The sequence below is a fragment of the Homalodisca vitripennis genome, chromosome 1 (assembly GCF_021130785.1).
Source record: "Homalodisca vitripennis isolate AUS2020 chromosome 1, UT_GWSS_2.1, whole genome shotgun sequence".
In the NCBI taxonomy this organism is placed as follows: domain Eukaryota; kingdom Metazoa; phylum Arthropoda; class Insecta; order Hemiptera; family Cicadellidae; genus Homalodisca; species Homalodisca vitripennis.
Genome location: NC_060207.1, coordinates 182,441,781 through 182,464,407, shown reverse-complemented (window position 1 = coordinate 182,464,407; position 22,627 = coordinate 182,441,781). Strand labels below are relative to the sequence as shown.

Here is a 22,627-nt window from a genome sequence, read left to right as displayed (position 1 = left end):
GAAGATTTTGCAGGCTCAAAAGGAAATTACTGATAAAAAAAAACGACCAAAAGCTTAAAAGCAAAATCTACCACACCAAAGAAAAGAGTTCTAACCACTAGTGAGAAGCAAAATGCAGAAGTTTATGGAATGCTACAAGAAGTATATAAAAAAAAAAATCAGCAAGGAACATCTGTACAACCCGATGATTTTGATATATTATGGTGAGCTAGTTGCTAGAAAAGTGCGAAAAACTTCGTACTCCCTTATGCGCAAGCTACTCTGTGCAGCATTTGAATCAATGATCTTCTCCTACAAAGCAAAAATAGGAGAATATGACCAACCAAAAAACACAGAAACTCAAGAGCAATTGGACACCCCACCGTTCCTTCATTTTCGATCTCCAATTGCAGTTCACACTAGTTCTACAGATACAAACAACCACAATTATATGAGTCCAGATAGCATTCCGTCTTGCGCAAGTACCCTTAGACGTTGGAACCTACTCAAATCCAGGCGGCATACAACCTTAATTCAAACCCACCCAAGCGTTTCAACCTACGAGATACTGACTAGTCCCGTCCTTGCTCATCGAATCAACAAACCACCCAGATTGATGAATCCTGGCCAGCTACGCGCGGATAACAACAAATGAATCAGCTCAGTCATACATGGATTTTTCAGATACATAGACATTCCAAATAAAAGTTATTTTAAAAAAATCAGTTTATTTTTTAACAGCTACCTATTAATAATGTTAAAATTTTACCTTGACATATGTATTTAGGGCACTTATGAGAGCATCGCAGGTTTTCTGAATTATTACTGATATTGCCTGTTGGATACTTTGAAAAGATACAATCAGACTCTGGTAATACTCCCCAGTTGCCAAAATCTTAAAGTAATCACTAACGTTCTGTTACACCTAATGGCATTTTCGAAAATTTGTATTTTCTTCTGTATCGAGGGTCCAATGATTTCTATTAAATTTTCAAGATCAGTACTGGTCATTCTTAAAAAGTTTTTTGAAGCTGCATCGCATTTCTCCACTAATACCTCATCGTCTTTTTCATAAATCTCCAATATTCCTCAACATAGTTTTTTTTTTGTCGGTTCTCAAGCTCGCCTAACCCAAAAAACCGTTTTTTTCTTTTTTTTGGTTTAGGAATATAAAAACCAGCTGCCCAAATAAATAATTCATTGTTCCTTTGTAATTACCAAATTTGTCGAGCTCGCCACATTTTCTATCGGGATCACAAAGTTGCAAGAAAAACGAGAACAAAAAGCGGACGAAAGACATTGAGAACAAAGAACTGATTTTTGTTTTCATAATGTGGACAGCAGTTGACAATTAGTTCCTGTTTTTCGAAAACTTGCAGTTGTTGTGTTGCTGATTTGTTTGGAGTTTTATGTTTTGGTTTGGTTTGGTGTGACCCGGCATTAATAAGGAAATAACTTCTCTGAAAATCGAAGCAAAACTACCACAAAATCAAAGCAGATGTGTTTCTACAAAAGGAAAACACGTGCCAAACAATTATATGTAAGCAATCAGTGGAACATAGAGGCCATAAGTATGGACTTTGGTAAGAATTACAATTGCCGAATATTACCACTAATGACAACTCTACTACAAGCGGCAGTTATCAATGTATGCTTTTAACATACATGAGTTGTCTAGGTGGCGAAAAGTAAAATTTTTTTACCTATATCCTGAGACTGAAGGAAAGAAAGGGAGTGATGATGTTTTCTTCTTTTCCTACACAATTTTGTCTATGAACATCTGGATGAAAAAATTAGACAACCTTCACATATTCTGTGACTCTTGGCTCGGTGCCAGAACAAAACTTCACAATGATAAAAGATTTTTACATTATCTTGTTTTATGAAGCAAAGAAACTTGACTCCATCAAAGTAATCATTCCCTGTGGCGGTGGCCATTCATACATGTAATGCGACAAGAATATGGGGCTTGTCAACACAAAATCTAAGGCAGAACTTCCTTCAGATTGGATATGAAAGTTTTTTGAAAATGCTAGAAAGAACCCTTTTCCCTTTAAAGTGTGAGTATTGACAATCAATTCTGTAGACAGTGGACAAAGATTCTTGGACACATTATATATGAAAAAATGCCCATTATGCTACCAGGACTATAAAAGGAGCTTAAAATTTTCCAAGGAAGGCAATGGTAATGAACAAAAATTGATGCTGAGGAGTTCTTACTATGCAGCGTGGGACAAATGTTCAATCCTTCCGGCCAAAGAAAAAAACCCATTCTTCAACAGTATGTGCTGAAAATGAATTTCTAATGCCAGAAAAATCTTATGATGGTAAAAAGTGAACATTTTAAAAGAACCTAATTTAACTGTTAAACAATTTTAACTTGCTAGGCCTTATTGCAATTTATTATTTTGTTACAGGTCCACTGCCTATCAAGAAGGCCAAATACAATGACTTTGAAAGAATTTCAAAGATATTTAAGTAGTAGTGCTGCCTAAGAATACTTCACCAATCTTCCCCATTTGGATGAATAAAATTAGGATCTTAAATGAAGCAATCCAAATTAAATTATATTTCCAATGTGCTAAGTTTTTATATGTAAAATAAATATCTGTATTTATTTTTGGGACTTGGTTGGGTTTGTGTTAACTATCCTAGTCTCAATCCTCGTTTAAGAGTACGATGGGAAGAACAGGCTCAGTCCGGGACGAGCCTGTTTTTTTTTCACTGTAAAAACTGTACTTTAACCAAATATTTTAAAAACGTTGATGTTTAAATATTATGTTTTTTTTTAAATACACAATTAAATAGTGAAATTAAAAGAGTTAAATAGTAACAATAGCATTTAAAAAAATAACCTGACCTTAAAACTAACTTAGAAACTAGACTTTAAACTTTAAAATCTATTTCCTGAAAAGTTTTGCAAAATGTGACTGAGCTTGTTTTTCCCCTGAAGACGTCTTCAAATGGTAAAGGTTGAATAAAACATTTACTAAAATTGGAATTTGAAATTTCTTGCTAAACACAGTTAAATTCTAACTCCGCGCGTGGTGATTGGTCGGTTATAGTTCGTTTGTTTGGTCGCACTGTTAAAGACAGGTTAGAGGTTATAATTTGATATTTTAAATGTTTGACTAGCAAGACGCGCTGTTTCTTCTCAATCGACTGAATTACGATTGATTGCAGAGTGATTTAAACTAATAATTTACTTAACACTATCAACATTTGTCAATAGTATGACATAAGCGATAACTATAAAAGCCTCAGTTTCTCAACTTTTGTGTCAATCTAACAATTAATCAATCAATCATAGTTTACGATAAGAAATATCAGTGTACAATTATTATACCTTTATTGTTGTACATTTGTCATAGTATGACATAACCTATAAAACTCAGTTTCTTCTCGCGAACTTTGTGTCAATCTAACAATTAATCAATCAATCATAGTTTACGATAATGAAAGTATCATGTACAATTATTTACCTTTAATTGTTGTAGATGTTGTAAATGACGAATCTAAGCACCTCCACATTTTCACGAATAAACATAGTTTATGCTGCTTTATCCCGTGCGTGGCGTGACCCACTGGACGGTGCATCGTAACGTTACCAGGGGCGTTACACTTTTTCATGAGTGACATCCGAGCCGCAACCTAATTTAAGACGTTGTCACGTCAATATTACAGCCAGACAATATTGTGAAAATTTCAAAGAATTCAATAATTTTTAAACCTTGTTAAGAAATAACTTTTTAATAGAATAAGCCATTAAAGTACAACGTGAACACCTATCATTCATGGTCACTGGTAGAGGATTTTTCAACCGTAGTCCTCCTTTACAAATAGAAATGTCTGGAGGACCCTATGCAAGAAGCTTTTTTTAACCAGACAAATAATCCTATATTCCTAAAATCCTAGTTTAAAGTAAATAACCTTTCACTGCAATACAAATTGAAGGTTATAACATACATTAACCTACTAACAGTTTTAGTATGTTATACTTTTAATATGATTAATTAACCAATTACTCATCTTTATAACTTAACTTAACTAACTCATCGTTAATTCTTTTAATAATATAAGGACAGCCATAGTTTTAAATTTATAGTACAATGAGGCAGCACGGGTCACCCCAATTTCTGTTGTCCATACATTGTGCTAAAACAACGAAAATAAAGTATTGGAAGTATAAGTAGGCGGGTGCTGCGCGCCATTGGAAGCAAAACTAGATTACAGATTACAAATACATGAATTCTCCACTCTAAGACGTAGCTTAACTTCTGAACCTATCGCCTCTATTAGCGAGAAGGATTTGGAATAAATTGTACATGTTACTATTGACAAGTAGACTTGCCTGATCTCCTTAGTTTAATTGCTCTGTAAATCCCTTCTTTCATCTACAAAGAAACAGGACCTGTTCCACCGCCATTAATGTACTAGTAATTATATCTTCCACAATTCAGTACATTTGACTCTATACATTATATGGATCCATCGAACCGGTTATCACGTTTCCAATGAAAACGACTCCTTTCAAGATAGCGTATCTGCGCTGTAGAAGCTTGTCACGTAGTATCATTTATTACTATTGTACTAGTAGTATATCTTAATTGATATGTAATACTCATTCCTTGTTACTTTGTTTCAAATGAATATTTTGTGTTATTATTATTTCGCCTGATTTTATTAGATGTATTGCTTGAAGATTTGTCATTGTAACAGCACAAAAATAGTTCTATGGTATTTGATATAGTGTTGTTATTTCGCTGTACTGACTACAAACTGTTTTCGCTATGGCGTGGCCATGGTCACATACTATCTGCTTGATTTATATGTTGTCTGCAGAACAGATGGATGAAATCTAGAAATATATATTTTTACGGCAAAAGCTGATAATGTTTGTTTATTGCAAAAAATGCTCGACGGATGAGTAATGTTCTATACATGTAAAACTGGCAACAGTGTTGGTCGCGGAGAGCAGAAGGGTGGTTCGTACGCACCACCATATCATACTATTTTCGTGCGGTGTACTTTAGTAGTACTTTAAATTTGATAGTGCTATAATGGTTTTCAGAATTGTAAAATTTGTGTTTTGGCATAAAATAAAAATAATTAGAACTGAAAAGGATTTGGTTGTGTGTTCTGTGAATAAGTTTATTCCAAATTCATCAAATAAGAGCCATATTGAGTTTTGTCCTATAAAACTATGTATTTCAGACTGTTGTATTAAGTAAGGGAGAACAATATTTTGACCTGTATTAAGGGTCTAAAATTTATTTCAAACCGATCTTTTGAAATAAAATACAAAGATGTTCTTACTCAGCTACATTTAATAGAATCCAGAATTCCTCAAAGAAGTGTACTTGGTCCATTTTGATACTTACTGTATATTGATATATCGCTGACCTCCCAGAAAATGTACATACTCAAATTACAACTTTCGCAGACGTTACTGCAGTTTTGTCAGTCCATAAAGATTGTGTTCAAGCATCTCATTACTTACAACAGAGCTTGGATGCAATTAATAATTTGTTTAAGACATGGATAATCAGAATTAACGAAAATAAATCAGTTCAAATTAAATCAAAATTATTGTCTTCCAGTTAAATTGAATGATTTTTATTTACCCCCAGTAAATTATCTAGCCATGCGCTTAGACAGAAGACATGGAAATCCCACATTTGGATAAAGATACGTTAGCTAAATTTAAAAACAAATAAAATGAATTGGATACTCGGATCAAAATAAAAACTCAGATTGAAGAACAGGCCGCAAGATACTATTTTATAAAACTGTATGGACATATGGTGTGCAGTTATAGTGCACAGCAAGCAAATCAAATCTGGAGATACTTCAACTATATCAATCAAAGTTTTGAAGAAAAATTGCAAAAGCGCCTTATATGTATAAAATAAAACGTTACATCAAATTTGAACACCCAAACAGTCAAAGAAGAAATTATTAAATTCAGTCGCTATTATCTTTCAAGATTAGAAGATCACACAAACCACCTTGTGGTAAATCTACGTTAACAATGGTTAATATCTAACTCAATTTGTTTCTGTATATAATATTTACTTATTGTTCCTCTCAAACTGAACAGATTGTAAATAAATAAATTAATGTCGTTAAAAAGTGTATAAATAAACTTATGAGCAATTTAAGAAAGTAAGCGTAACAAAACACTTAAACAAGTGCAAAAAGTAGTTTAACATTCATCATAATAATTGTCATACAGTGTGAACTATGACGATAAATGTATTATAGTATTTAAAAGTTATTGCTTTGAGGTTATAGTAAAGACTAAAGAGTAGTGTTTTCAACCATCAGAAAAAAGGTTGGACCGATCGGCTGTCAGTAAACAGAATGAGTGAGGTGCTTGACTTTTTTTGTATTACAGTCACAGTAACAGTCTATGGTAATTTAGTGTTGTTTGAGGTTATGTTCTAGCAAACCTAGAATATTGAAATGATTTAGCGATTATAAACGTAAAAACTATTCTTATCATTTTGAAATAGTAGGACTAGCTAAGATGGAATTTGAAAGTCCTGATGTTGAAAAAGATTTTCCTGGCTTATATGCTTCAGAATCTGGAAAGAAGAGCAATGAAAGTGATTGTAAGTGACAATTTTGAATAACAATGTTTGTAAATGCTTCCTTGTGCTTAACATTACTGTTTTTGACGTTTTGATTCGTTTTAAAGCATTTTTTACAAATTTTGAAAATCACATTCTGACCCAGTGCAACAAAGTCAAGGAGGCTTCAACAGTTGTGAAGCAGGGTTGATCACAAACATTGTTATTATCCTGTAATTAACAAGTTTTCTGCATGAAATCGATCAATTTACTTTTGTTACTGTAAAATTTTAGGTAAATCTTAAGCTCAGCGACTACCGCTCCGATCGCCGTAATTTTTTGCATTCTAACACAGGTTAACGTAATTTCACCGAAAAAAAATAGTCCCGATTATCGCCGTAGCCGTTTACTCCCCCCAAAAAAAAAAAATTTTGGAAAAAATAAAATTTGAAAAACCTGACTGACATTGCATTTATTCGTTTTTTTGGTCTTATTAGTTCGTAGAGCAGTAGTCCAGGTACTACTTCTAGTATAAACTCGTCTTATCAGTGATAAACGCGCGCCCCTTACCTTTTGCCTGTAATGAAACCTGCGTTAGTTCTGTCTGAGTTTTGTATGTGTAAGCAATCATGGCGTGATCTGGGCTTGGACTTTGCAAGCTCGAGTTAATTTTTTTCCTAAAAGAGCAAGCAGCGCGAAGCGCTGCGCAGCGGGCAAGCATCGCGTGATCTGAGTTTTGAATAGGCAAGCTAAGGTCTTTTTAGCGTGTGACAAGAACCATCGCACGCCATGTCAATAACTTCACTAATTATTCCTTGTCCATGTGGGTTTCTTTGTTTACGTCTGGCAGTCAATCGAAGCCGTCCTATAGGTCATGTGACCCGCCCGGCCAATCGGAAACTTTCCTGTTTGTCACGTGACTACTGTCAACTCATCAAAACGACCATGGTCGGCCATTGTTTTAAGTTTGATAGTCGAAAATCTTGTTATTTATGAGTTTTGTATTGCCAACATTTTACTGCCGAAAAGCTGGTTTTTATGTGTTAGCGATAATCAGGATTATTTTTTTCGGTGAAATTACGTTAACCTGTGTTAGTACGAAAAACCTTACGGCGATCGGAAGTGGTAGTCGCTGATCTTAATATTTACCAAATTTTATCTTATACATTTCATTGGCTGCATTATAAAAAGCGGCCACCAACACAATCGGATGATGATTATCGAATGATTCGAATCATCGATATTCATGACTATCCAAACGACTGAAAGCAAACTGTTAAAGACTAAAACCAAAATATCGGACCAAATAACGTAATAGATATTTCAAAGAATAATAGGTATAGTTTTGCTTGTTTTCAATCTTAGAAATTAAAGTATAAATATTAATATAATTTACAAATTAAAATAAAATATATAATTACAACAAAACGATAACACTTAATTACCTTAGGTATTTTCAAGGATAAACGTGACTGCTTGTGAAACAAAGAAGTCATGTACGTGACTGTTCTTGCCAACATTAGTCAATAATGAAACACATGATTTTAATTTTAAATGTATTTATAAACACGATATTATTTTTATTTATTTTTGAGCTAACTGAATTAAGTTTTATACTTTTAAAATCGTATTATGGTGAAGCTATACTTTTATATTTAAAATAAATGTATTTGTTTCAGATTGCATAAAATAGCTTAACTATATTTAAATGACGTTTGAGCAGCATAGTACGTCTGAAATTGCATTTCTAAAGGCACTGATTTCATCAAAAGTAAATTCATTAATAATTAAAAATCATTGTAGTTTGTTTGGTTTCAACTAAAATAGTACACGATTTTTCATTATATTCACAACCAAATTTAGAATGTCCAAAAAAGTCTTCTCAAGATAGTTTTTAGATACGTCATGTTTCTTTACAATATTTAAAATCGATAATCATAATCTGATTGTGTTGGTGGCCGCTTATTATACTGTAGCCATTTATTGTATACGCGTTATTTTTTATGAATATAATGTAAAAGTAATTTTAATTTGGATGGTGATCTGAAGTAAAGTAGGAAAAATAAGAGGGACTTTTGGTCATGTCAGCACAGAACACTTGTAAAAATGTACTTCAAAACAATATTATTTAAAGAGCACAACCTTAAATATGCAATTTATGCTGGATTGGAGAGCTTTGCAATCTTTAACTGAAGTTATAACATTTAGAAAGTTATAAAATTTGGCATTATCACCAAAAAGAAGGATTTGTTCAACTAAAACTTTAGTTTGGCAATCAGTGTTCATGATTTACTCAACTAAAGGCATCGGAAATATGCATTTAAATGAAATCACCTTAGTGAGATCTTGAAAAGGCATAAAACATGTTACTGAAATGCCATAAGATTGATAGTGTTTGATCTACCCCTAAAGAAACCAAGCTGTTCTGGAACTATTGTGTTCCTAAAATTAAATGTGTTCATTTTTAACTACAAGCCTTCAGAGTTTGGCTAGCGATGATTGAACCACAATTGGATGATAGTTTTGTATATTGACCGGATTTACTGCCTTGATAAGTTGTGTTATTTACCCTTTTTCAAACTGGAGGGAAAGATATCTGGTTTCATTAGAGACTATAAAAAGATAATAACATGAGGTGCTAACAGTATTTTAAAACTTCTGTCTAGATGTGACATGTGTCTCTTTAAGAATCATCTAATAATGTTTAATAAATACAGGGGAAATATATATTTTTATAAATCTTAAAATTCTGTAAAATAGCTTTAAATTTAGGTCAGTTAAATGCATAATTTTTAATTAATATTAAGATACTTAAACAACAATTTTAGTTGAGACGTCTAGGTTGTCAACTACCAGTGTATACCAGTGTTTAGATTTGCAAAACATTTTTTTAGTCTTTGTGTGTATCTTATGTAGACATTAACCTGTTATTTTTAGGTAAAATATGTGGTCTCATATAGTAAAGGACTTTTTCCTTAAATGAAAAAGTAATAGATTATTGTTTTCCTTCGTAATAATAGTGTTAATCTAAATACTAACTGCTGCACGGTCAATTTATATCATAGTGGGACATGTGCTATAATATCCATTATCCTATTATGTGAGTGATTACATAAGTTAAATTAGCAGATAACTTTTATGAATAATTTTCAGTTAGTGATGAAGCACATGAACGGGTATCCAAAAAAGATCTTCTAATTGGAAAACGTAAAGACAAGAAAGATACGAAAAAAGATCTCCGCTATGCTACCCTCGAAGGGGAGAGTTCTCCTGAAGAAGACACAGATGTCAAGTACGTTTTGGAAATTTTTAAATAAATTTTCGTAAGTTCAGAAATATAGGACTAGCAAGTGACATATCATTTCAGATATTTCAGACCTTGTCATTCAGTGTTAAAATGTATTTAATTATAAACTCTCCATGCAACATGAACTTTTTTTCTACTTAAAAGTTCTCTTCGTATGAAATAAGCTTTATTACGTAAGGGGTTGGTGGTGTTTTATGTAATAATTCCAGATATATTGTGGTACGGTAATTTAAATATTTTAACTATGTGTCACAGTTAATGAAATAAAGAATTACTTTGTTGAATTTCAGTATTTCTGTTAAAATTATATTCTAAATAACGACTTTTCTTGTATTTGAAGAGTTGTTTAAACACAGTGCAGTATAAAGATTTTCAGTGAAATTCCAAATTATTTTAGTGTACTATCTCCTGAATCAATATATATAAACTAACTAGCGGGCCCGGCGCGCTTTGCTGCGCATTTCAATAATTTTTTGCAAAAGTTGCCCGCGGCTTCGCACGCAATTTCCCGTTGAAAACAGTACACTATATTCACTTATTCTTTTTCTATCACATTCTAAACATTGCTGAGATAATTGATAGTCGTTCCATCGTGAGCCTCTTGGGCGTATTATGAAGGTATGTACCATATTCCTGCCTCTATCTAGCTGTTACCCACGGCTTCGCACGCAAATCTTAAGAACCGAAGTCCTTATATTACTTAGTAAATTTTTTTTTTTACTATAATAAATTTTAGATTAAATTAGTTATATCTCCGATGCCACGATTGAGCTTGCTTTGTTGTCTCGATCGAGAGAATATGTACACACGGAGTTTTGAGAACCATACTTCTGTCAAAAAAAAACAACTAAGGTTGATTTTATAACATTCTTTATATTTGTAGCCAACGTAAGATAGTAATTATGATATCTGCATTACTCTTCTGATCAAGCATGAGCATGGTTTATATTAAATAAATATTGCAGTTAAAGGTGAATTTTTACGTCAAATTTGAATTGTATTATCTGGATAGTAAAGTCTATGTTTAACAGTGATTGCAAAAACAGTTTAAACAAAATTTGTCGTTTCTCTTAAGCTTACTCTATGCTTTAAAACTATAAGTGTAATATATGTTTACAAAGAACAGCTGATTAAAAATTTGAAAAGACGTTAACATATGTTTGCTGCAATGCATTTCTTATGGGTATTTCTGTAACCAGTGGGGCGGAATCCTGAATCGGGAAAGGGATGGGCATAGCTTATAAACCTTCTCCGTGGAAAAATACATATACGTACAAATTTTCATCATGATCGGTCCAATAGTTCAGGATTCCATAAAGGACAAACATACAAACATTCATTTTTATATATATAGATGTTAAAGAGCTATTTCTGAACAAATTATTTTTTTTATAAAAAAATGGAAATGTTGAATGATAATATTAGTCTGTTGTATCGTATTGATTTATTATTGTACCACAGTGGTTTTAGTTTATTACCTTTTGTGTTTTGTAAATAATCATTTATTTATCATTATGTTCGAGTATATCTTAAAGTACCAATTTGTAGTTATTTTTTTAATTATTGTAAACTTGCATTGTGTAAATAAATTAATTCAATTGACTTAATTTTGGAGCCTTGTTTAAATGACCAAATAATGTAAGAGATGTTGAAGGAATGGAATAAATGGAAGCTTTTATCCAGCAGTCTATCAATACAGCAAAGATTGGAATCTGTGGTTCTGTTTACATTTAACATTTTAGGCCTGCCTTGCTTGTCATTAGTTATTTGGCTATTCATTCACAGCCTTCTCTAGTAGCTGATTGGTTGGGATATCATCATATTATCCGAGAGACTTGGGTCCATGGTCCAGTTTGAGAGCAGCATTTTTACATGCTAACAAACATCATGCAAGCCCAATCTATGCATGTACTAAAAGGTTCCAGACTTCAGAAGCAGTCTTCAGATTTTCCGTAGCAAATTTTTAAAATATTAATGACATTTTCTGAACACAAGGTACCCATCCAATAAACTTATCTATTTGAAGCTTTTGAACCATGCCTGCCCAAGAGCTTTCTTAACCATTCAAAGGTTAAGATTGTGAGTGCTCATTTTGTAACCCTATAAGATTATTGCTGCTCTATTTTGTCACTCTTCACACGTTATTAACTCATTTGCAGTATCTGCTGAACTAATAACATTTTAGTTATCAGTAAGACATGGATATTTACCTTGAACAAGCATTAAATGCACCATTTAACTTTATTAGCTTGTCTAATGTGTTTCAGTTTATGGGAAGGAAATTTATTTTCACTTTTTTCAAGGTGACAAAGAAGTTATCATACATGTTTATCAAACTAATTATCATCAGGGTAGGCAAACTCAAATGGCATTAGAAATATAGTTTGAACCAGATGTTCATGTTCCTACATGTGTAAACCCTGAAATAAGAAGAGATTTTGAAAACCAACATATGTATATAGCAAATTCATATGTGGCACCGTAAATACAATAGAACGGAATTCATTTTAAATTGTTGGAATAGACACTTTTAGACTGTTCATTAATAAAAAGACTTTAGACTTAGGGCTCCTTATTCCTACATAAGTACAGACATTTCTTTTATGACAAAGGCAAACTCAACTTATGGGATTTGAACTATCTTAGAACAAAAATAAATTACAAGGGCCAGATTTGATCAAAGATGGTTTCCGAGACATTTATATTTTCTTGATTGGTTCATCAGGGCAGGCAAACCCAATAGTGGCGTCAGAAATATAATTGATTTCAACCAGAAATACAATAAAAACCTGAAATAAAACCAGTAAAACTTTTATCTAACTTTTGAATTTCTTAACTATTGACACTGAGGTAATAAATGCCAAATATATGCCTACTTCAATTAAAAAAATTTCATAGGGATCTATTATATTATAATATATTGTGTCATACATTCTTTTAATAAGTTGGCTACCACATTCAATTTTGAAAATCACATCTAATGCAAGCTAGTTTATGGATATAAATTGTTAATCGCTAGAAATAAATTAATATAGTGCTAATTGTTTTTCATATAAACAACACATACTCTAAAATTAAATTTTTCACACAGGAGTCCATCAAAAGTCAAGAAGTCTAAACCATTTAAGTTTCCCACAACCAAAAAGGAGAAAAGAGAAAAATCAAGAGAGAAGGATGGGAAAGAGAAGGAAACTGACAAGGATAAGGATAAGAAGAAAGATAGTGATAAGGATAAAGAGAAGAAGAAAGAGGGCAAAGTGAAGATCAAACTGAAAGAGAAGAAAAAACTAAAACATGGAGAGGAAAGCGTGGAGATAGCAGGTGAGAAATCCACTTACAATAGATGAGGTGGCACAAGCTTTGTTGATAGCAACCATGGCTACAGCTACAGACATACTGGCAGTGTAGCAGTGTAGAGCCACCGCCACCTAGGTACTGGCTGAGGTGAGTGTAAGTGTTGTAGAGTGTAGAGGGCGGTGGACCATCACACAGACAACTCTCTCTATCTCTTTCTCTGTCTCACTCTCATGGACTGATAACCAACTGCCTGTAAAATGCGATACTTCCAGAGAACCAGAAGTTTTAGAAAGAGCACTAAAAGCAGTGAGTCTAATACTGTATGTTAAATTATTTTATCAATTTCTAACAAACATTATCAAACTCATTCTTATACCTTATTTTAGTACATATAAAATTTTAACAACTAAACATTTAATATTGTTTTCTAATGTAAAAATAATTACTTTTTTAGTAGTAGTAGGTATTGAGTTAATGTAGACTAATTAAATTTGTTTACTTATGTTTAAATTAAATTATAATATATCAGGCTTTCAAAGTTTAAGTATCATTTATATAGGTGTACTACATAAATCTGTAAACAGCTTCACACATTTTTTACAACTGAAATTATTAGTTAATTATATATATTTAAAATAATTTTTACTTTATGAGTAAATTTCCAAAACAACTGTACAAATACATTATAAATTATTATTGTTTATACTTTTCAGATTTGTTATTCTTGTAGTATTATAAATCGCTCAGGGTTACTAATTAACAACTTATAATTGATAATTTTAAAGTGGCCATATACTTATACATTATGATTAATGCAATATATGTTGAAAAATAAGTAACAGTTTTGTGGTAGGTGACCTACATACCTAAACAAGCTGAGCGGGACAGGTTTCACAAGGCATTGTTATCATTGTCAACAGACACACACCTGTGCACTGATTAACTGTTGTTATCTTCAAGGCTATTGAAATGTTGTTCAAAACACATACTTTTTAAACAACAAAACAGTTTGATCCTTGTTATTTAGTATTTAGTGTTTTTATATCTTAAGAAGCATTATAACAGTGTAATGTTTGACTGGGCTAATAAATCATTTCATTATAATACATCATTCTTGTTATAACTATAAAAACGTTGAAGCTTGAAAAATTTTTATTTGACCCAAAAGTAAATGTACAGGGTTACCAATGTTTATAGTGAAATAATTTTGGAAAGCATACAACTTCAATGAAAGTGAAAAATATTTCTCTTATGAAATATTTGAATATATAAGGTTTTATGATTATTTGAAAATTATTAATATTGCTGTTCTAATCATAGGAACATTGTGGAGAAACTGTAAGAGTTATTTTTTCCACCTTACAGGTTTAAAAAAATTCTATTAAAAGACATCTTAAGTGTGATAAAAATTGTTCACCAGTATCTTCTACCAACTGCTTAATAATTAAAAAATTGTATTGTTGAATTGAATTACATGACAAGATGACACTCAGCTGTTATCACAGTTCCGCTGAATTTCATGATTCAGATTCATTACTTTGGCATCAACATTCAACCACAAGGGTATTAGATATATTACGTATATTATCCAATGCTGGAAAAAATTATCAAATACCAACTTTAGTCACTTTACCTATCCAAGTACATTAGCTATGGGGAATATAACTGCAATACTGGAACATCCTTTCATAACAGGAAGATGATGAGTATAATGGATAGACGCTTCTAGCTAAGATTAACTGTTTCTTAACAAGTTCTATGTCACTAATTAGTAACCCAACAAGGACGTAGCTAGCGAGGGAGTTCAAGGGGTCCCAATCCCCCCAAATTTTTTAAATGACTATTTTAGAAAATTATTATTATTATTTAAATAATTCAGTATTACTGACATGTGCTACTGAAAGATCGTTGTCAACAAGGAAACTGATCAAGAACTTTTTAAGGAACAAAATGGGGCCTTATTGTCTGGACACCCTCCCCTCAAATATTTTCCTGGCTATGTTCTTGTAGACCAGTGATCAATACCATTCAAGGGAGTTGTTTAGTTTATGTGATATTTGAACCATACTTGAGATTGTGATATTTTTTTCCAGTTCAAACTGCATAGAAACATTGCTTACACAAATTCTTGAAAAAGTTCAACTTTACTGTGAGGAACCATCTTTAGTCATCAGATATTAAACTGAGACTGCCAGTAATAAGCTTTGTGTTTTTCTTAAACTTATGTTGAAATGTGTAAATTCTTATAGATTATTTGTACAACCTTATTCCATTTTTAAATAACATTTTTTAAATTTGTATTATGTGCTTGAAAAAAATATTTAATTCATTCATTCAGTACTGGGAGATCCATAAAATAACAGGCAAATAGCAGTGGACTTAGGATAGATCCCTGGGGAATACCCCGTTTACTTCAGATAATAATGTTGTATCAATATTCCATTCTAATTTTTAAAGTTTTATCTATTGTCACCCTATCAATATAATTAATTATCCAACTGATAATTCAAGTTCTCTGACTTTTAATTTCCCTGTTGTATAGAGGAGCAGCCAATATTTGGAGTGCCCTTATCAGTGGCTACAGAACGCAACAAGTGCCATGATGGCGTGGACATCCCCCTAATAGTTCGAGAGTGTATTGACCATATACAGGAGGCTGGTGAGTTGGCAATTATCTATTTTGACCCTTTTAGTGTGGTGTGTGAAAACTGTCAAAGCCCATAAGCATTTATCTAAAATATACTACAATTTTATTCCTCAAGGTTTTAAGATATTTTTTTAAATTAAATGGGTTTACAGGATACATAAAAAATACTTAATTTATGGTTAGTTACAGTATATTTGACAGAAACATGCTTACACATTTGAAATTAAAGAACTTTAATTGCTTTATGTTTAATTTTGTTATTGACATAACTTTTTTTGTTAGAAGAATGGTTACTTTTAATATTCTGTAGTAATTTCTATAGTAAAAATGCCAATTGTAAATTTGTCATTAAAACATTTGAGAAATGACTAAGTGGTTAAAAATAAAAAGAATTACTTTGACTATATTATGTTGTATCCTGCTTTATTTAATGACTGTCTTATAGTTTATTAGTTATAATCAGGCGATAAATAACTTTATAAATATGCTCATGTTAAGTTTCTCTTAATTTTTAACTCATAAGTTATGAACAGTACCAAACGTTATGAATTTACAAACACTATGCTCCAAGGTGTAGAAGTTGATTTCAAAGTTCTTAATGTGGATGTAAGTGTTACAGTATTTATAGTCTTATATTGGTAATCGGTAATATTGTCTTTTTCCTGAAAACAATTTTATTAATTATGCAATTAAAAACTAAAAAGGTTGTACTATTTTTGAGAAATTAAGCGATTTAAGAAGAAACTTGGGAGTTTTTATTAGAAACAATAGTAGCCGTTTGAAAGGTAAGAGAGAAACAATAGGTTTAGGTACACTTATATTATATTATGAGGACTTCATCAGAATCTTCAAAAAGAAATTACCAAAATGTTCATGGATTATTTTATTTTAACATTTTCACAAAATTATGTGATATTAATATTAGTTTGTGTTGCTAGGTTTGATTTGTAAAATTACTGGTTTAAAATATTGCTAATAACATATGTAATAAAACTTAGATTGATTTATTTCTGTATTTTTGGTAAGCAAATGAAGTCCGCATCATACAAACTTTTGTACAGGTTTAAACCATGAAGGGCTGTACAAAGTTAGTGGCAAGTCCAAGGCCCAGAGCTTACGTCGACTCTATAACCAGAGAGAACCGGTGAATCTCACAGAGTATGACCTGCCAGTCACAACTAGTTTGCTAAAATTGTTCCTAAGGTAACATTTCATTAAAAGTAACATTATTACTTATTTTTAATGTTTAAAAAAGTAGAAATAGCTTAACAGCGTTATTTGTTGTAATATTTTAGAAATATAATATTGAGTTGAAATTTTAATTTCCTTTTCTACATTATGTTTACTGTGTATTCTGTAACAGTTTAGAGTTGGAGAAATTGTTAATAATCTTGGTTGTAATGTTGTATCTGGTGTCAGTAAAGCTAAGCCATCAACCTAGCTTGTGCTATTGACACAATTTTGTCTTGCAGTTGTCGTTTTTATGAAAAATATGATCTTTATGAACGAAAATCTAAATAAATTTGTACAGAAAGAATTTACAGAAAATGTCAAAGGGTGTATAGTTAAAAAATTGAACTGTTTTAATATAACAGAATAGTTTGTTATCCTAAAAATGATATGGAATTTAATTTAATTCAATTTACAGGAGAAAAGTTATCTCCTGTATTATAAGGAATTTAATATATTCAAAGTTTACAATGTTTAACTATTGTGTAAAAATGTATGAGAAAAAGTCACTGGAAAATTCCTAAATGCCCTTAATGCATGGATTATTAATTTCCTCTTGGCCTTAACAAAAAACGTTTAAAAAGTTTACTTTAATCCCTCAAACATTTTAGCAATTTTTAGCAATTTTAGCTTGTTTGGCTGAAAGGTTGTAGCCTGAAATCAATGTGGCCTTTTTCGTGTAAAACAGCTCGATATTCATTTGTAGAAATGAATATTAAATGTGTTTACTTTTGATAGTATCATATATCTTGATGCCATAGAGCAAGGAAAGAAAGTTATATAAACTAATCATTAATTCCATCAGACACATCTAGAGGTGTTGTGGTAATATGTTGTCTTTTTATTGTATTTAGCTTTGTAAATTACATTCAGAAAAATTTAATTCAATTTGATAAGCAGCATTAAATTAAATAATTAGAAATTTTGTGTTATTACTATTTAATATAACCAATCTTTTGATAAAGAGTACATTGGATTTCCTTTTACTTTTACTGTACTGTTTTTTTTCTTTTGTCCCCAAATTAAAGTATTTGCTCAATTCTGATGAAAGAACCCACAATTTGTACTGAGGTGTATGATTTTCGTATATACTTTTAAAATATGTTGAAAATAATAAACATGCTAATAACCTAATTCACAAAGAAATTGTGCGAGAAATTTCATGGTTTCTTTTTTACTTCAATTTTACAGTATTATACATGATAATAGTCTAGAAGCCGAGCCGAGAGAAAATTTGCATTGTATAAGCACTCAATCTTGTTCTTCATGAAGTTGGATAAGGAATTATTCATAAGAAATAATTTGATCGTCAGCTATGTTAGGTCTGATAGGGATCGAAACGGGTGGGTATTGAAAGAGTTTAAAAATAACAAAATGTTCCTCAAATTACATTATTCTTAGCTTTACTTACTTAAAAGCAACCATGAGACACAAATAATAGTCATATCATCATCAGATTATGACATAAAGAGACTAAAAGTCAACAATTATGACCATAAACCCGTCTTTATAGGATTGCCTGACTGTAATTTTCATATCTTGTGGTTAGTTTTAAGTGTGTAAAGCTAATAAAAATGTAATTTCACAACACATTATTGTTTGATATTTTAAAATGTTTTGATGCCTTGAGACTACTAAGTGTTCTATGCCTACTTATTATTGAATTCCTATTTAAAACATTATAAACAAACTTAAGGGAACGAAAAACACACTACAAAGTATTGGCTGAATCTTAGTGTGGTATTACATACTATCTCTAATGAATAATGAAAGTTCTTAATGCAAGGTGAGGCCACCTCACACTCACACTCACTCACTTACAAAGTCAAGGAATTAGGACTGGCCTAATTCTGTCCTAGCCTCATTAGTCTACCTGAGTTTTAGGGTCAAGGGACTGTTACAATAAAAACTGAGGGGGAAAAGTTACAATAAATAATGTTACTTCTGATCACTTTACTTTCCAGGCGACTTAAGTTCCAAGAAAAGATATACCTATGTTGTTATTACCAAGTAATAATGCTGTATTTTGTATTATTCCCCGGGATTTAATATTATAAAATTTATAAAGAACATAAAAATGTCTATTTTTGCCAACATATTTTTAATACAATGTGTATTTATTTTCTTTTAACTACAACAAATTAAAAATTATTAACCTCTCTCCTCTTTCATCTCATTTTAATTTTCGATCTGCACTTTTTTTTGTTTTTAGATGAGATATTTTTTGGTGATCCCTCAACAAAATTCCTAAATAATGCCTGTATCAACATAAATGGCTAATGTTTAATTAAAATAATTAACTGACCGCATTTCATGTAGTTGAAACTTGATTCTAGTCCGGCACTTATAAAATAATATCTGTTAAAGAGAACTGCCAGAGCCAGTGATGACAACGGAGCTGTTACCCAAGTTCGAGGAGGCAGCTGCAGTGAAGGACGTGAGCGTCAGAGCAGTGGAGCTCCGGGCCTTGGTGGATAAACTGCCTCAGTGTAACTGTCAACTGCTGGGCTGGCTCATCAGGCACTTTGAGGCTGTAGTCGCCCATGTGAGTTGGCAATGTGCTACAAAACTTGTTAACTACTAAATTAATCAGAATAACAACCTTTCGCTGGGAACAATACTCCATTTAAAGAATCTATTAAGCCTTGAGTCTCTTCAGAAAGCTAAATTATTTTTTAAATAAACCATTGTTTATTTAGACAAACAGAATGCTTATCCATTTTATTTTTTAGCTAGTGTCAAAACGGATGAGAAAGAAATTGTTTTGTCAGTACATTGCATTTACTAAGTTGTCTGCATGATGTGGTTAAGTTTTGATCTGCATAACTCCAGCCCAACATCTGTACTTTTATTTTTATTACAGTAAAGACTTGGTTAACCATTATTGTCGGAATCATGGTCTTGACGGTTGAGCGAATAAACGGATAACAAAACACTATATTATTCCTTCAAAACATGACCTCAATTATTTATATTATAGGCAGATGTCACTCTCACAGTAATGTAATATATTTCGGAGTGAAAAGAAATTAAGCATGATTGTAATAGCTCATAACACTATTTATTAAATAATACAAACATCCGTACAGCAGCTACAAATGTGGCAAAATAATGTTCAGTAATATAAAGTTACAAGTGAAATAGTTCATGTAGCTTGAAAATAGTCATTTTCATTGATGCTCAAGGTTTCTCCACGGCAATATTTCATATTTTTCAGAGCAGTAGTGTCTGCGTTGCATTGGCCTCTTCTTGACTTTAAAACCATTCTATACACTTGGACAGCATTGTTTCAGCCTCTGAGTGGCTAATAATTTGTTTTTTGTTATAGTTTGGACACTTGTCTTCATCAGCACCATCTTCTTTTTCGGTGCCACTTACGCTAGCAACAATTTTGCCATCACTCAAAATTTGAAACCCCCCTGTCCACTCTGTCTCACTCTAACCACTGTGATACTTCTTACATCAAATTTGTACTGATTTGTAAATTATTGCATAAATTGACCGTCTCGTCAATTTTCACACTCTCAGGTTCCTCAGATTCTTTCCTCCAGGTTGAGGTCAAAGTTTATTCCAGCCATTTTTTAAGTTGCTCTATGTACTGGTAACAAAGAAAATGGTATCTTTAATACTGTAAGACCTCCAAAACTGTTTTACAGATGTTGGATTTATCACAAGAGAGCAAACTTTCGATATTAGGGCATTGTCTAATAAGCAATAGCATTTTATGGGACAACTTTTTTGGCCAAATGTGCTCTAATTTGAGGTACAAATTGTTTGTGAAACCAGGCAGAAAAAAATTAATTGATCCATCCAAGCACTTTTCGGGCAGTAGTTTTGTGCAGGGAGAGCATTTCTCCCATGCTCGTAAAATATTGTTCAAACCAGGGAAGTTAACATCTGATTGACTTCCAGTTGGACCTGAACTGAGTACGAGGTTTTCTTGATTTCATAATCACAAGTATATTGTGTTATATTTAGACAAAGGTGTGTTGAAGTCAAAGTCCTCATATGTTGATAGGAGAAGACCAACAAGATGAACGCCCAAAGTCTAGCCACCACCATGTCTTCTGTGCTACAAGCAAGTCAGAAGCTTATATCTGCTCTCCTCTGCCATTGTGACTCCCTGTTCCCTGACTGCAAGCTCACCAAGTATGTATACAAAGAATGTAGCAGTCATTGGTATAGCTGGATTGATAGTCATTGGTGCCCAAGAGGCTGGTTTTTAGTTGTAAATGATCTGAGAATTTATCCCAAAACCTTTTATAACAGATAAATTCAGACCTAACATGTTTAGGTCTAAGTATGAGGTAATTTGTAAAGAGCACAAAATAAACATACTTGAGCCAAGGTGTGAGCATTCCCAATCTGGTATGCTGAAATGCTAATTACCCAGCTGCTACTAAGCTTCAACAGAGACTTTTTCTGACTTAGCAAGCAAACCAATTATTGAACTCTCAAAATCAAAATCTTTTTTATTACAGTGACAATATGTACATTGTATGGCAATACGTTTGAGGCAAGTCTTTAATGCCTTAGGCGTTGGGGCATCTTTAATTGAATTGGGCAGTCTGTTGAGGAAATGCACACCCGCTTGCGAGGGTAGGCGTTCATAAACTACCGTTCTGTGCCTCCCAGTCCGGTAGTTTGCTCTGCCACGCGTCTCATACATGTGTGTGTCTTGGACTTTGGTTAAGGCACATTTACTCATACAAAACAAAGTTGTTTCCAAAATGTAGAGGCACGGCAGAGTCAACAGCTACAATTTCTTGAAAGCTTCCCTGCATGACTCTAAATTTGATTTTGGCGATTACTCAAATTGTTTTTTTTTGGAGTCTGAATGCTCTTTGAAACTGAGTGTTTGCGCAAGCTCCCCAAATGACCACTCTGTAGGCCAGATGGGGCTAAATCAAGCCGTAGTATGCCGTAATCAGTTCCTGACTCAGACAGTATTTGGCTAAAGATCTCAAAACAAAAATGCCTGAGAAAACTTTTGCTCAAACATGGTCAATATGCTCATTCCAAGTCAGCCCTCGATCAAGGTACATTCCAAGGAATTTTGCAAAGCTGACTTCTTCCAGTGTGGAGTCATCTAACAAAATGGCAGGCCCACACTGGTTGCCCGCAGTGCGCAAGGCAAAATTCAAAACATTGGTTTTTGAAGAGTTTGTTGTTAGTTTGAGGTTGTGGAAGTATTGGACACAGTTGTTGATATCAACCAAACCCTGTTGATCCAAAACTTCGCTTGACGTTGCATTGAAAAAGTAAGTCGTATCATTGGCAAACTGCACCAATATTCCATGCAAAAGCGATAATTTTATATCGTTCACATAAAGCAGGAAAAGCACAGGACTGAGGGTAGGCCCTTGAGGGACTCCATATCTCAAGTCTATTGGTTGTGATGATTTATTTGATATTTGGACAACTTGGGATCTCTGACTTAGGAACGAGCTAAGCCATTTAACCCTTTTTACTGCCGACGTGCGCGATTGCGCACGCTGCCGTTTGTGCGAAAATCGCCAACGTGCGCTATAAAAGCCGTCTCGTATTTGTTTTATACTGGTTTTCAATGTTGTCCAAATGCATCGAAATTCAGCT

General features: G+C 32.6%; 1 protein-coding gene across 2 annotated transcripts in view; it reads left to right on the top strand.

Moving 5' to 3' along the window:
- The first annotated feature begins 6,366 nt into the window (after positions 1–6,366).
- Positions 6,367–22,627, top strand: part of LOC124352856 (ralA-binding protein 1-like) — a 28,354-nt gene continuing 12,093 nt past the window's right edge. For both annotated transcript variants that reach the window (XM_046802567.1, XM_046802566.1), the window contains exons 1-7: positions 6,367–6,593; positions 9,705–9,843; positions 12,950–13,179; positions 15,698–15,814; positions 16,864–17,005; positions 19,400–19,577; positions 21,051–21,181. In XM_046802567.1, the coding sequence (XP_046658523.1) occupies positions 6,509–6,593; positions 9,705–9,843; positions 12,950–13,179; positions 15,698–15,814; positions 16,864–17,005; positions 19,400–19,577; positions 21,051–21,181 (1,022 nt within the window). In that variant the 5' untranslated portion in view covers positions 6,367–6,508. The remainder of the gene's footprint in view (positions 6,594–9,704; positions 9,844–12,949; positions 13,180–15,697; positions 15,815–16,863; positions 17,006–19,399; positions 19,578–21,050; positions 21,182–22,627) is intronic.